Source organism: Borostomias antarcticus, assembly GCF_949987555.1.
Source record: "Borostomias antarcticus genome assembly, chromosome: 15".
NCBI classification, from domain to species: Eukaryota; Metazoa; Chordata; class Actinopteri; order Stomiiformes; family Stomiidae; genus Borostomias; species Borostomias antarcticus.
The window spans coordinates 17307534-17320462 of NC_140248.1; the positions used below are offsets into that span (position 1 = coordinate 17307534).

The 12929-nt window shown below is 47.6% G+C and overlaps 1 protein-coding gene across 6 annotated transcripts in view; it reads left to right on the forward strand.

The window, feature by feature from the left end:
- The first annotated feature begins 1148 nt into the window (after positions 1 to 1148).
- Positions 1149 to 12929, forward strand: part of usp25 (ubiquitin specific peptidase 25) — a 29059-nt gene continuing 17278 nt past the window's right edge. For all 6 annotated transcript variants that reach the window (XR_014630815.1, XM_084450114.1, XM_084450115.1 and 3 more), the window contains exons 1-6: positions 1149 to 1303; positions 3753 to 3830; positions 4818 to 4962; positions 5855 to 5978; positions 6284 to 6446; positions 7685 to 7771. Coding sequence is in view for 5 of the 6 variants with exons in the window: in XM_084450114.1 (XP_084306240.1) it covers positions 1262 to 1303; positions 3753 to 3830; positions 4818 to 4962; positions 5855 to 5978; positions 6284 to 6446; positions 7685 to 7771 (639 nt within the window). In the remaining variant the exon portion in view is untranslated. The remainder of the gene's footprint in view (positions 1304 to 3752; positions 3831 to 4817; positions 4963 to 5854; positions 5979 to 6283; positions 6447 to 7684; positions 7772 to 12929) is intronic.

Below are 12929 nucleotides of genomic sequence, written 5' to 3' on the forward strand. Positions count from 1 at the left end.
GTTTCTTTCTCTCGCTCTCTCTCTCTATTCTCTGTCTTGTTCAGTGTTTTCAGATTTGCCCCCTCAACCCTTTCTTGGTTGCTGAAAAATTCATCATTCAAAGACTACCAGCAACACAGATAGAACCAGTATATGGCCACCCAACTGACAGAGGAACAGGAAATTATTCTTCACAACAATGAATTCTATCGACATCCCAGTTTCTGTTTTCTGTTTGACAGTTACTGAGTAGCCTAGATATTGTATAAGACTTTTAGTTTGGATCTCACACACACACACACACACACACACACACACACACACACACACACACACACACACACACACACACACACACACACACACATTTTAATCATTTATTTATGTCCACATAATAAACAATGCATACAGGGACACAAATACTAAAGGCACAGATTAGTCTACATTCACAATTAACATGGACTATGTATTTCACATACAATACACATCACTCATGGGTACAAGTAGCAACGTCTCCGCCATATATGGCGGCTGCCAATAATTGCAGAGACAGAGCAGTACTTGGTGAGCCTTTTAGCTTCCTTCTTGGACATCCCAAGTAGACGTAGTCCTCTGACAACCAACCTATGGACAAGTCCAAGGCTGCCAAATACACACACACACACACACACACACACACACACACACACACACACACAAACAAACAATTTTAGTAAATTGTAAATCAGGGTTGTCAGAACAAACACACTGGATCAGGCTGCCATGTGGCCTATAGCAGACAACAATGACACAGAGACAGAGCAAACATGACAAACAGGCTACACAAATAAAAGTAGACACCTCTAAAATCACTGAAAGAAAAGGGCACAAAGTTAAAAGTCCCCCTGGAGAGAATAGTAATGAAACTAATGGAACTAGTCTGGTCAGGCTTCTTGGTGTTTATAGCCTACATATAATACAAATTAATTTGGAACATTCCAGAAAATTGTCTATAACGTGTTTATAACGTCTATGTTGTTGAAAAGCCTACATCGAAGTTGCAAATTACATCATTCCAGAGGGCTCGATCCGTGACGTAAATGCAGTTCAACTAGACATGAGCAATCGAACACAAAAATCTACTATCTCATGTTTTTTTTTCATCCATGCATTTCCCATGGCGCCCGCTATCGCGCTGAGCAAGAAGGGGACATCTTAGCTGTTGTTTTATTACACTTGGTTGTAACTGGTCCTCGGTGTTTTGCCTTGGCTTACGTTATTTTTCCTTTATTCTCAACCGGCCATGACCGTGGAGCAGAATGTCCTGCAGCAGCATTCTCAGAAGGTAAAGCCTTCGTCGTAATGCTCAATGTTTTCCTTCTCTGACCAGCTAGGCTCACATAGTTAGCTAGCATAGCATACTATAGCAGGTAGCACTAAAGTTATGTAGCATAGTGCTAGCTATCTAGCTTCACCAAGTGTGGCGTCACTTCTTGGACACGAAGTCAAGCGACATATGTAGCCACAAAGTAGTGAGCTAGCACTAGTAATATGCACCGTTAAGAATAGCTTTGACCGATACTGTAGTGTCAACCTAATTACTAGGGTAGCTAGCTATTCTAGCCAAATAGTTAGCTATATAGCTCGCTAGCTAGCATTTAAGCTAACGTTAGCTAGCTAGCTAGCTACCACAGCCACTAGACACGCCTAGCTACGTTGGGCAGTGGGTGTCTCTCAAATGACTGTTGTGAAAGGTTTGTTGACGTGCAGTCATGGCCCGCTGTGGCAGCATGGAAGAGGGAACGCAAGTCTCCCCTAGTGTCTATGATGGCGAGCTCGCCAAGTCGACAGCTGAGCGTCTGCTAGCTAATGTGTCTTTTCTATTTGGTAATCACCTCCAGCTAGCTAACGTTAACTTGATCGGGTCCGTTAACGTTAGTTAGCAGTCTGAAATGACACATTGCCAATGCTGGGCAACAAGCCACGCACCGACAACCATATGTCTAGCAGATTACAAAGAATCAGCACGCCTCTCTTCGTCTCACTACCTCTGTGTTAATTAGATATTAGATGCAGCCATCTAGTGCTAGCTATCTGGATAGCTTGCTGGCTCGTTGTGATCCAATGATCTACTTAGCATACAGGTTGCTTCGCTTTGGTTATGTAACTGATGCTATCCTAGTAAATGGCTTGGTTGAGTTTCTGTTGGGCGATATAACACAGCGTAACAAGATTTGTTTCTCACGGCTTTACCACTTACTGCAGGTTTAGCTCCATATATTGATTTAGATCAATAGTTAATAGTTATGCACCATTTATAGATGGGAATTACAATAAGAAGTCTAGGTAACTGCTGCCACATTGGAAACATTCATTGTATTTCGTTGTATTATATTGTGTCCGTTTCACATATGCCTATGAGTTAGCCTGCCATCCATTCACATTGGATACAGGGAGTGTTGTAGCCTAACACTTGTTATTCTCATTCCTATGACCTGTTGCAATGCCTCAGAGTTGCCCCCTACTCAGCCAAGGGGAGGGGGGGGGGTCCATTTAACCCCTCGTGATATTCATTGGCATGGCTTCGTAAGGGGAGATGAGCATTGCGCCAGAGAGGCGCTTTGGACATACCACTTGAGGATGAGTTGACTGAATGTTTGTGTAGGCTTTTGTGAAATATCAAGGGGATGATCCCCCTCACCCAGTATCATGACCTTCCCAAAGTTCCCATAGCCATAGGCCTCCATCCGTCAATATGCCCAAACTGAATTGGTCAGTTACTGTAGTTAATAAAGAAAACTTGGCTCCTCACAAATGCTCCTCGTTGTTTGTTGTGGTTTTTGTTAATTGAACACAGCAACGATTGTGTTGTGGGATGTGGAGAGACGCCCTTGGTAGGGTTCTCGTGAGTTCCAGTCTAGGGTGGAGTGTTTGTATTTTCTCTGCAAGGCTAGTAGGCGTGGACTTGGCCCCAGAGAGCCGTCTCTGAGATTGACTCACAGTCCTTAGAGCTGAAGCCTCGCCTAGCTGGGAGCCAGGCCAGAGACAGGGAACTAGCTTCATTATTTATGTGCTGTTACCTCAAACAGAGGTGTGAACTCTGTTCTCTCTCTCTCTCTCTCTCTCTCTCTCTCTCTCTCTCTCTCTCTTTCTCTTTCTCTTTCTCTTTCTCTCTCTCTCTCTCTCTCTCTCTCTCTCTCTCTCTCTCTCTCTCTCTCTCTCTCTCTAATGGCCTTGTGAAAACAGGTGCCTTAGCGTGAAACACTTTCACTTTGAGTGTGATGAAAATAGCAGTCAGTTAGCCAGTTTTAAGAACTGGGGAGCGAGCAGAGATTTCAAGGCTGCTTTTGCTGAACAGTGACTATGGCACGTCAAAGTGTGCCCTGACAGTTGTGCAGTCAGCCATTGTTTAGAGTGCACATGGGTCCGGGCGTGTAATGCCAGGTCCCTGATGATGGGCACTGGGCAGACTCGGGCATTGTGTGAGGTAAGCCCTCATATCCCAGCTGGGCTTGACAAGCGACAACAGGGCAGATGATGGAACAGTGTAATAAATGTTTTGAATAGATTTAGATTCAGTGTCAAGCTGCGTTCTGCGTTTGACTATCTGGGCTCGGTTCTTATGGTGCATTTGTTCACCCAGGCACTTTATAGATTGTGCAGATTACGTGTAGGCAAGGCTACTTTTGGATTGATGGAGAAGGATCTGTGTTTTCTCTCTCTCTCTCTCTCTCTCTCTCTCTGACCTACCTCTGATCTGATGAACTGTTTGTGCTGCATCTCTCTCTCCGCAGCACCAGCAGACTCTACTGAACCAGCTCAGAGAGGTCACAGGCACCACAGACGTCCAGCTCCTCCAGCAGGCCCTACAGGTACCACACACACACACACACACACACACACACACACACACCTAGCACACTCACTCAAAATATTAACCATCGTTCACAGATACATGCAAGTTCACACTCACATTTACCCTGCAGTCTGAATGATGCACACACTGTGCCCTAATTCCCCTATTCAATCCTATCCTATCCTGTCCTATTCTATCCTATCCTGTCCTATTCAATCCTATACTGTCCTATTCAATCCTATCCTATCCTATTCTATGTAACACTCTGCCCTAATTCCCCTCTCCTGTCCTATATCTTTTTAGGTGTCACACATGTTCATGTCATTAAGAAAAAATATCCCGGGGCGCCCCGGTAGCTCAGTGGGTTGGGGTGCGTACCATATAAAGACTAGTCCTTCCTGCAGCGGCGTGGGTTCGAATCCGGCCCACTCCCTTTGCTGCATGTCTTCCCCTCTCTCTCTCTCTCTCCCAGCTTTTCTGTCTGTCCTTACACTGTCCTATCCTAATAAAGCAGAAATGCCCTAAAAATGTCTTAAGAAAAAAAAAAAGCCCAGATGAACTTATTATCGTGAACTTCAGATCACATTTCCAGAATGTGCAGTCGAACTTCTGGATAAGATCCATCCCAATGTCCTTGTTTGTAAGGCAACCTAGAAACCATATTGATGTTAGATTCATAACCAGGCCTACATAATATGCCCCCATACACGTAATACACCAGATTCCCAGCGTAGTCGTCCTAGCTCCCGTTGACTCTGAGCCTGTCTCTGACGACGCGGCGATCCACTGTGGCTTTCGGCGATCCACTGACTGCCCTGTGGCTTTCGGCGATCCACTGACTGCCCTGTGGCTTTCGGCGATCCACTGACTGCCCTGTGGCTTTCGGCGATCCACTGACTGCCCTGTGGCTTTCGGCGGTCCACTGACTGCCCTGTGGCTTTCGGCGATCCACTGACTGCCCTGTGGCTTTCGGCGATCCACTGACTGCCATGTGGCTTTCCAGGCCAGCAATGGGGACCTGGCGGAGGCGGTGGCCTTTCTGACGGAGAAGAACGCCAAGGTCCCTCAGCAGGATGAAGCCACCTACTACCAGACCTCCCAGGGGGCCAACGACAGATACATCAGCGTGGGCAGCCAGGCGGACACCAGTGAGTACTCACTCTCTCTCCACACTCAAATATTACATCGAATCGCTGCGCTCCGCATACTACATACAGTAATAGAGTCTGTTCCACTTCGCCGCCCAAGCTGGTGTCCTGAGGGCGTATCGACGGGTCAAAATTGAGAGTGACAGGTCGTGGCAGCAAATGAGAGACGCTAGCCCAGGTTAGATGGGCGGGGCCAGGTTGGGTGGGAGCGCCAGATACCAGTGAATTGCCAGGATTTGAACTCCAGATGAAGTGTCCCAGACCCGTAGAGAGATGGGCACCATGCAGTAGCGTAGTTAGCGTAGCGTACAGTGTAGTGTATCGGCTGAAGAACTCTCATGGGTCTGCCGTTGAGACTAGTGAGTACTAAGCTATTGAGGTACTGGGCCTTTTTAAGTGAGCTGTTGGCAAGGTAGAGGGGGTTTGTCCAGTTGCAGAATGCCACAGGCTTTGTGGAGAAAAACAAACGAGGTATTTGTATGGTATCACGGGTGAGGAATTGTTCAAGACCGGCACAGAAAGCCCAGCCCATACCCTTTTGCACTCATGTACACGAGAGATGGTCAGATTCTCACAAGCCCCCTGGACGTTCCTACAGGTGTGGCCTGATTTAATGAACCTTCTCTCTCTCTCTCTCTTGGATTAGTGTTGAGAGAACAGGGAAATCTAAACCAGTCTATGGGTCGTAGGAGGAGAGAGCAGTCTCACCGCTCCTTTTACACTGGTGACTCAGTCTTTAGCATAGCTTCTATATTCACCTTTCCCTTTAAGAACGGTCACAGTTCCAACAGTATTGAATAGGACCCAGACCCAGTATACCCAGCGTAGTCCGTCTCTAGCTTTGCTCCACATGTGTGTGAAAGCTAGACTCTGAGCCTGCTGGGTGTTCCAGATGTGATAGACCTGACGGGCGATGACAAGGACGACCTGCAGAGGGCCATCGCCCTCAGTCTGGAGGAGTCCAACCGGGCCTTCAGGGAGACCGGCATCACCGATGAGGAGCAGGCCATCAGCAGGTGGGCTCAGCATTGGCATGGGGGACAGAGATGAGCAAGAGGATTCTGGGGCTTGTAGTTTTTTAAGTGTCGAAAATATCATTGCTGTGCCAGATTGAAGTCCTTGGGCCTTAAACTCAAAATGGTGGTGTTAGATGATGTACTCTGATGAAAGGGCGAGCCACTTGACAACTTTATATATATATATATATATACCTGTATATATGTGCAAAATAAAAGAAAGACTAAAAATAAGTAAAAAGGAGGTTTGTGGGGGTGGGGGGGGTGGTTTGGCATTGTTGTGAGTGTTCTTCTGCCCCCTGCAGAGTCCTTGAGGCCAGTATCGCGGAGAACAAGGCGAGCCTGAAGCGCACGCACACGGAGGTGTGGAGCGACTCGCCCAACCCGCATGACAGGAAGAGGATGGAGAACTGCCCCGTGGGGCTCAAGAACGTGGGGAACACCTGCTGGTTCAGCGCCGTCATCCAGGTGAGAGCATCCCCCAGGCGCCTGTAGGTCATTTCAAACGTTCTCTGTCCGTGCAGATGACACTAAGAATTGCGACCCTAGAGAAAGCCCCGGTCTGACCATGCAGTAGGCCTGGAGTCTTTTACTATCGAACCTATTTTTACAATTACACTAACTTCGCTTAAGAACAAGCCATGGTATGGCAGTGGAAGTGATTCAGCAAGAAATCCTGGCTAGCCTTTCAGAAAAATGTGATTAGTTATTCCAACCTTCCAAGAGGCCCTGGTAGAATGTGAACTGAGCTGAAATATGCTGGCTGAACACTGGATACACGGTCACATGCTACTGGGCCCCTGTGTGTCATGCGAGATCCTGAGCAGACAGCACGCTCACGGCTTTTATGGCTCATCTGGGAATGATATAGATTTACAGAAGGGGAAAGATGAAAAGGAGTAAACAAGCCTTGCTTTTCAGCTGTCTTCTGTATACATCAACGTGAAATGAACTTCACTATGATTATAGCTGTTTATGTCAAGGTACTAATAATGTTTTGAAAAGAAAAAATAATTGAAAAGAAAAAAGAGCTTGCACATCCACTATGCTGACCAGATGCTGGACAAACAAGGGACTACAGATGAAAACTAGCCTTCTTGGCTAATTCTGGTACATTTGTTTATGTACACTGTCCCTACCAAATAAATAAGTAGCGAATGAGAAAAAGTCCACACACTGGAGCATATACAGGTGCATCTCAAAAAAATTGAATATGTGGAAAAGTTAATTATTTTCTGTAATTCTCTCCACATTGATGCATTAATTTGTGCAAAAGGAGCCCCCACCAAGTATTGAGTGTATAAATGAACATACTTAACATACTGTACGATCATAAAAAACAAACAAGGCTTGAAATATTTCACTTTGTGTAATGGATCTAGAATACATGAACGTTTTACTTTTTGAATTAAATTACGGGAAATAATGAACTTTTTCATAATCAAATTTTTTGGGATGCACCTGTAGAAAATAGACACTTCACAGTAGTTTATTAAATTAACGTTTCGATCTATGTGAATTGCGCCCACATATACAGCATGGTGGAGCGCCATCCAGTGTACAGAGCACAACCAATGACAGCCCTCTCACCATATACAGGGTGTCTGAAGATCGTATTACCTGAATTGTGGCCCAGTTGATATGGGCAGGATTGGGAATATGTCTTGTTGAATGAATGAATGGACTCTGCTCATTTCCATTCCCAGTCTCTCTTTAACCTGCTGGAGTTCCAGAGATTGGTTCTGCAGTACTCCCCTCCCACCAGGGTCCAGGACCTGCCTCGCAACCAGAAGGTTAGCCAGAAGTACACAGTCCCACACTACCATCCCACACACCCACACACACTACCATCCCACACACACACACACACACACACACTACCATCCCCCCCCCCCCCCCCCACACACACACACACACACACACACACACACACAATACCATCCCACACACACACACACACACACACACACACACACACACACACTACCATCCCACAAACACACACACACTACCATCCCACACACACACACACACACACACACACACACACACACACACAATACCATCCCACACACACACACACACACACAATACCATCCCACACACACACTCACACACACACACACACACACACACACACACACACACACACACACACACACACACACTACCATCCCACACACACACGCACACTACCATCCCACACACCCACAAACACACACACACACACACTACCATCCCATAAACACACACACACACACACTACCATCCCACACACACACACACACACTACCATTCCACACACACACACACACACACACACACACACACACACACACACACACACTACCACCCCCCCCCCCACACACACACACACACTACCATCCCACACACACACACACACACACACACACACACACACTACCATCCCCCCCCCACACACACACACACACACACACTACCATCCCACACACACACACACACACACACACTACCATCCCCCCCCACACACACACACTCACACACTACCATCCCACACATACACACACACACACACACACACACACACACACACACACACACACACACACACACACACACATACTACCACCCCCCCACACACAAACACACTCACACACTACCATCCCACACATACACACACACACACACGCACTCACACACACACACACACACACACACACACACACACACACACACACACACACACACTACCATCCCACACACACACACACACTACCACCCCCCCCCCCCCCACACACACACACACACACACACTCACACACTACCATCCCCCCCACACACACACACACACACACACACACACACACACACTACCATCCCACACATACATACACACACACACACACACACTACCATCCCACACATACACACACACACTCTCACACACGCACACACACACACACACACACACACACACACACACACACACACACACACACACACACACACTACCATCCCACACACACATACACACTACCATCCCACACATACACACACACACATACTCACGCACTACCATCCCACACACACACACACACAAACACACACACACACACACACACTACCATCCCACACACACACACTCACACACTACCATCCCACATTTCAATTTCTTTATTGGATTTTCAATCAAAGATACAAATCAATATCAAAATCCAACAGTAGCAAGAGTCACACAACGCAGTGCAAGATCACATTCACATAATGTAGTCCCAGCAGGGAGATCAGAGCTATTTATGGATATAGGTAGCAGCGTCTTTTCCATATGAAATGACTGCCAATGATCGCAGATTTTTTTGCCAGTTCAGCAAGTTGGAGTCCTCGCACACACATTGTACGTGCCCTGAGCTGCCAAATATCAAAACTATAATTTTGCAATTATACCCACATGCAGAGATGGCATGAGCAAGTGGTTGATATTTTGATATTTTATAGCTAAAGCAAGTGTCCATGTACAAGTCAAAAGAACATCCAATTTCTAAAATAAATACAGACTTGGTGGATTCATTAATCATGACAATATCCGGAGCATTAATGTGGAATTGTGTTTGTTGTCCAGTGGCACGGCGCAGTTCTTTCGCAGTCAGATCCACGATTCGATCATGGCGTGCCGTATACAGTCCCTTGAAGGCGGGGCAGCTGTTCATGATATGCGCAACAGATTCCTGTTCTTGGTTATTGTCCAATAAGCAGTATGGATCATGTTGGGTACCATAGGGCGAGGTTGTATTTAGTAGGCAGAACTTGTAACCGGGCTTTTATTGTGAATTTGAGAATGGATCCGTCTATTGTTGAGTTGTGTAGTATGGAGTGGGACACGTGTGATCAGTGGAACTGTCGTGTTCAGACGGCTCTAGCTCAAAAAGTATTTATGTCAGCTTAGATATTTAGATGGCTAGAATCAAGACAAATAGACGAACAGTTTGATGTATAATATGTCCCATAATACTTTCGGATGTATTATATTATGGAGCTACGAACACACAAAAAGTCTCCAATGGCACAGGGAAGAGAAACACAGACATCAACGCCGACTCAATCGGCCTTCACTGTGGTAAATCTGGAATCTGGAATGTGATTGGACTAACAAAATGTCAATATCTGAATCCTGTTCAGACAGGGCCGGAGTACTGTCCTCCCTTGTGGTAATTTTTCAGCCTTTTGGCCAATCACAAATTAGCAAGAAAAAAGGCATTACATTGATTTAAGAGAAAAGAACCCGCCCTAAGGGAGGCTAGCCTCCCTTACATAGATATCTATGGGTCCTCCAGCTGCATGTTATAGATGTCACTGTTGGAGCTTTAGAATTTTAATAATGGGTTTTTATCCATAGGGAAAACCTGCTTTATGAACAAAACTGAGATAATATTAATTATGAATAAATCAATTCATGTATTTATATTTTAATCCCTCTCTTCTCTCCAAAAACTGAGGAGGACTGTCCTCCCCTGCCTCAATGGACGAGCCTCCACTGACACACACACACACACACACACACACACACACACACACACACACACACACACACACACACACACGCAGTCCTAACTGACAAGTCATATTTATCTGCCCTCAGCAGAGAGGCTTAGATCCAAATCCCCCCTGAGAGAAAAAGCAGTGGAGATGGTGGCAGGGCAGAGTTCCCCGTGTCGAGAGCAGCCGTTATCAGGCCAGCTGTCACAGCCAGCCCTGCGCTCCACAGCGCGCTAGCTGCTTCACTCGCTAGCCGGCTAAACCCAGCAGCCTCCCAGCTACGGCTTTAGCCTTGCAGACTCGACCTCTCTGAGGGGCGTCTCGACCCTCTGGCTTGAAAAATCAATGGCGGGCATTGCGGCTCTATTCCCTAGCTGTGAGATTCCCCCTCAGGGTAGAGTGTGTTAGAGTGGCCCCCTGACTGTCCACTCAGCGCCCTGCCTGTAGGCCGAGCTGTGGGGCGCCCAGGCTGGACCGAAGTGTTTTGACGGCGGGGGTCCTCCCCCTCACCCACACACACACACGTCACACCCGCAGTGCGCCATTGCCACAGGGGTTCCTGTGACTTCGAGCAGCTTAGCTTAGCCTCTCCCGCCTACGTCGCCACTCATGGCTGTCATCACAGCACGTTCCTCCACCCCCCCCTCCGGTGGGAACCCTCCGTAAGGTTAGCACCCGCTCGCTAATCTGGGCTAAGCCTCTGCTCTAGCCCTATAGTGCCAGTCATCTCTGGGTCTTAGTCCCTCTATCTGATACAGCAGGACTCTGTACCAAACAGAGAGGCACTTCTAGGGTTTAGGGCCTAATCTGTCATCAATATCCTCCACCCTCGGACGCCGGGAAAGCTTCGTTTCAGTCGACAAAGTTTGACTTGGAAGAGTTTTCCATAAGGGTCCTTTTTCCTTTTTTTTTTTTTTTTTTTTTTTTACGTGTCGTAAGCAGTCAGACAGCTTTTTAAAAGCTCAGCCCAGAGGCTTGACACCAGATTTGTTTCCTCATTCAGTCGGAGCAGTTGCGGTACATCCTACTCGCCTGAAGGGGTTTCTCTCCACCTCTGTCTGGGGGAGTTCCCTCCACTCCTCACGCTCCTCATTCTCCCTCCGCTCCTCACGCTCCTCACTCTCCCTCCGCTCCTCACGCTCCTCACACTCCCTCTGCTCCTCACTCTCCTCACGCTCCTCATGCTCCTCACGCTCCCTCTGCTCCTCATGTTCCTCACGCTCCTCACGCTCCCTCCGCTCCTCACGCTCCTCGTGTTCCTCACGCTCCTCATGCTCCTGACGCTCCCTCCATTCCTCACGCTCCCTCCACTCCTCACTCTCCTCACACTCCTCACTCTCCTCACGCTCCTCGCGCTCCCTCCACTCCTCACGCTTCTCACGCTCCCTCCACTCCTCACACTCCTCGTGCTCCCTCCGCTCCTCACGCTCCCTCCGCTCCTCACGCTCCCTCCACTCCTCACTCTCCTTGCGCTCCTCACACCAGCCGTGAGCGTTTAGCAGCGAGGCGGGTCAGCTGTGGACTAATCACCATCACTAGGCTCTAACGACCAAATAAACCGTCTCCCGCAAACTGCCGGAGAAACACACGTCGGCTGGAGCGAATGAGTGAACGGTGACATGGCTCCTGGGCATGTGCCCGGATATATAGCCCGGGTGACCCCTCACCCAGGCTCGGGGTGGTAAAAGGATAGCCCCTCGGCCCCAAGCTTGGGGGGAAATGAGAAACAAACATCTAACCCATACGAAGAAGAAGAAGTGAACTTGTTTCAGGCGGAGGGCCCATCCAGCGCAATAGCCTCTTGCGGCACCCGAAAGGTGCGCTCGCTAGGAACGAGCAGGAGTTTCCCTCAAAGTGGGTGGATATTTGCAATGTTTGCACCGGACACTGTCACAACTTTTATGATTCCCAAAACATGTAAAATTAACTTTCTGGCCTGCAAAAGAGCTGTCATCAAAACTCAAACTCATTGTGATTCACATATGGCAGGGGTCTTGTTTGCTAACTGTCCTGTTGGCTAAACATTGACTCTTACCAACTGCCACTGTTTGAATTTTGTATTAGCCTACAAGCCATTACGTAAATAGCCAACGCCACGAAACGAAATGCTTTCAACTCAGTATTTTATTGACATACAAAACACATACCGCCACATCTTTCTGTGGGCCTACAAATGAAATTCATTAATTACTGTGCTGACGGCCGCCACCATCTCCCCCAAGCTAAGACTGGCTCTCTAGCTCTCTAGCTCTCTTGCACTCTTGTATTTCACACACACAAGGACATTGATCTTTTCCTCTCCAACGCGGCTCATTCGTCTGTTCTCACAACTCGCCAGTTTTTTACACAGTGGCACAGCTGGTTGCCTAGGGAAACGCACACCTTTGCCATGTCATTAGATTTTTCCACCTCTGTAACGGACGCCTCTCCAGTGAC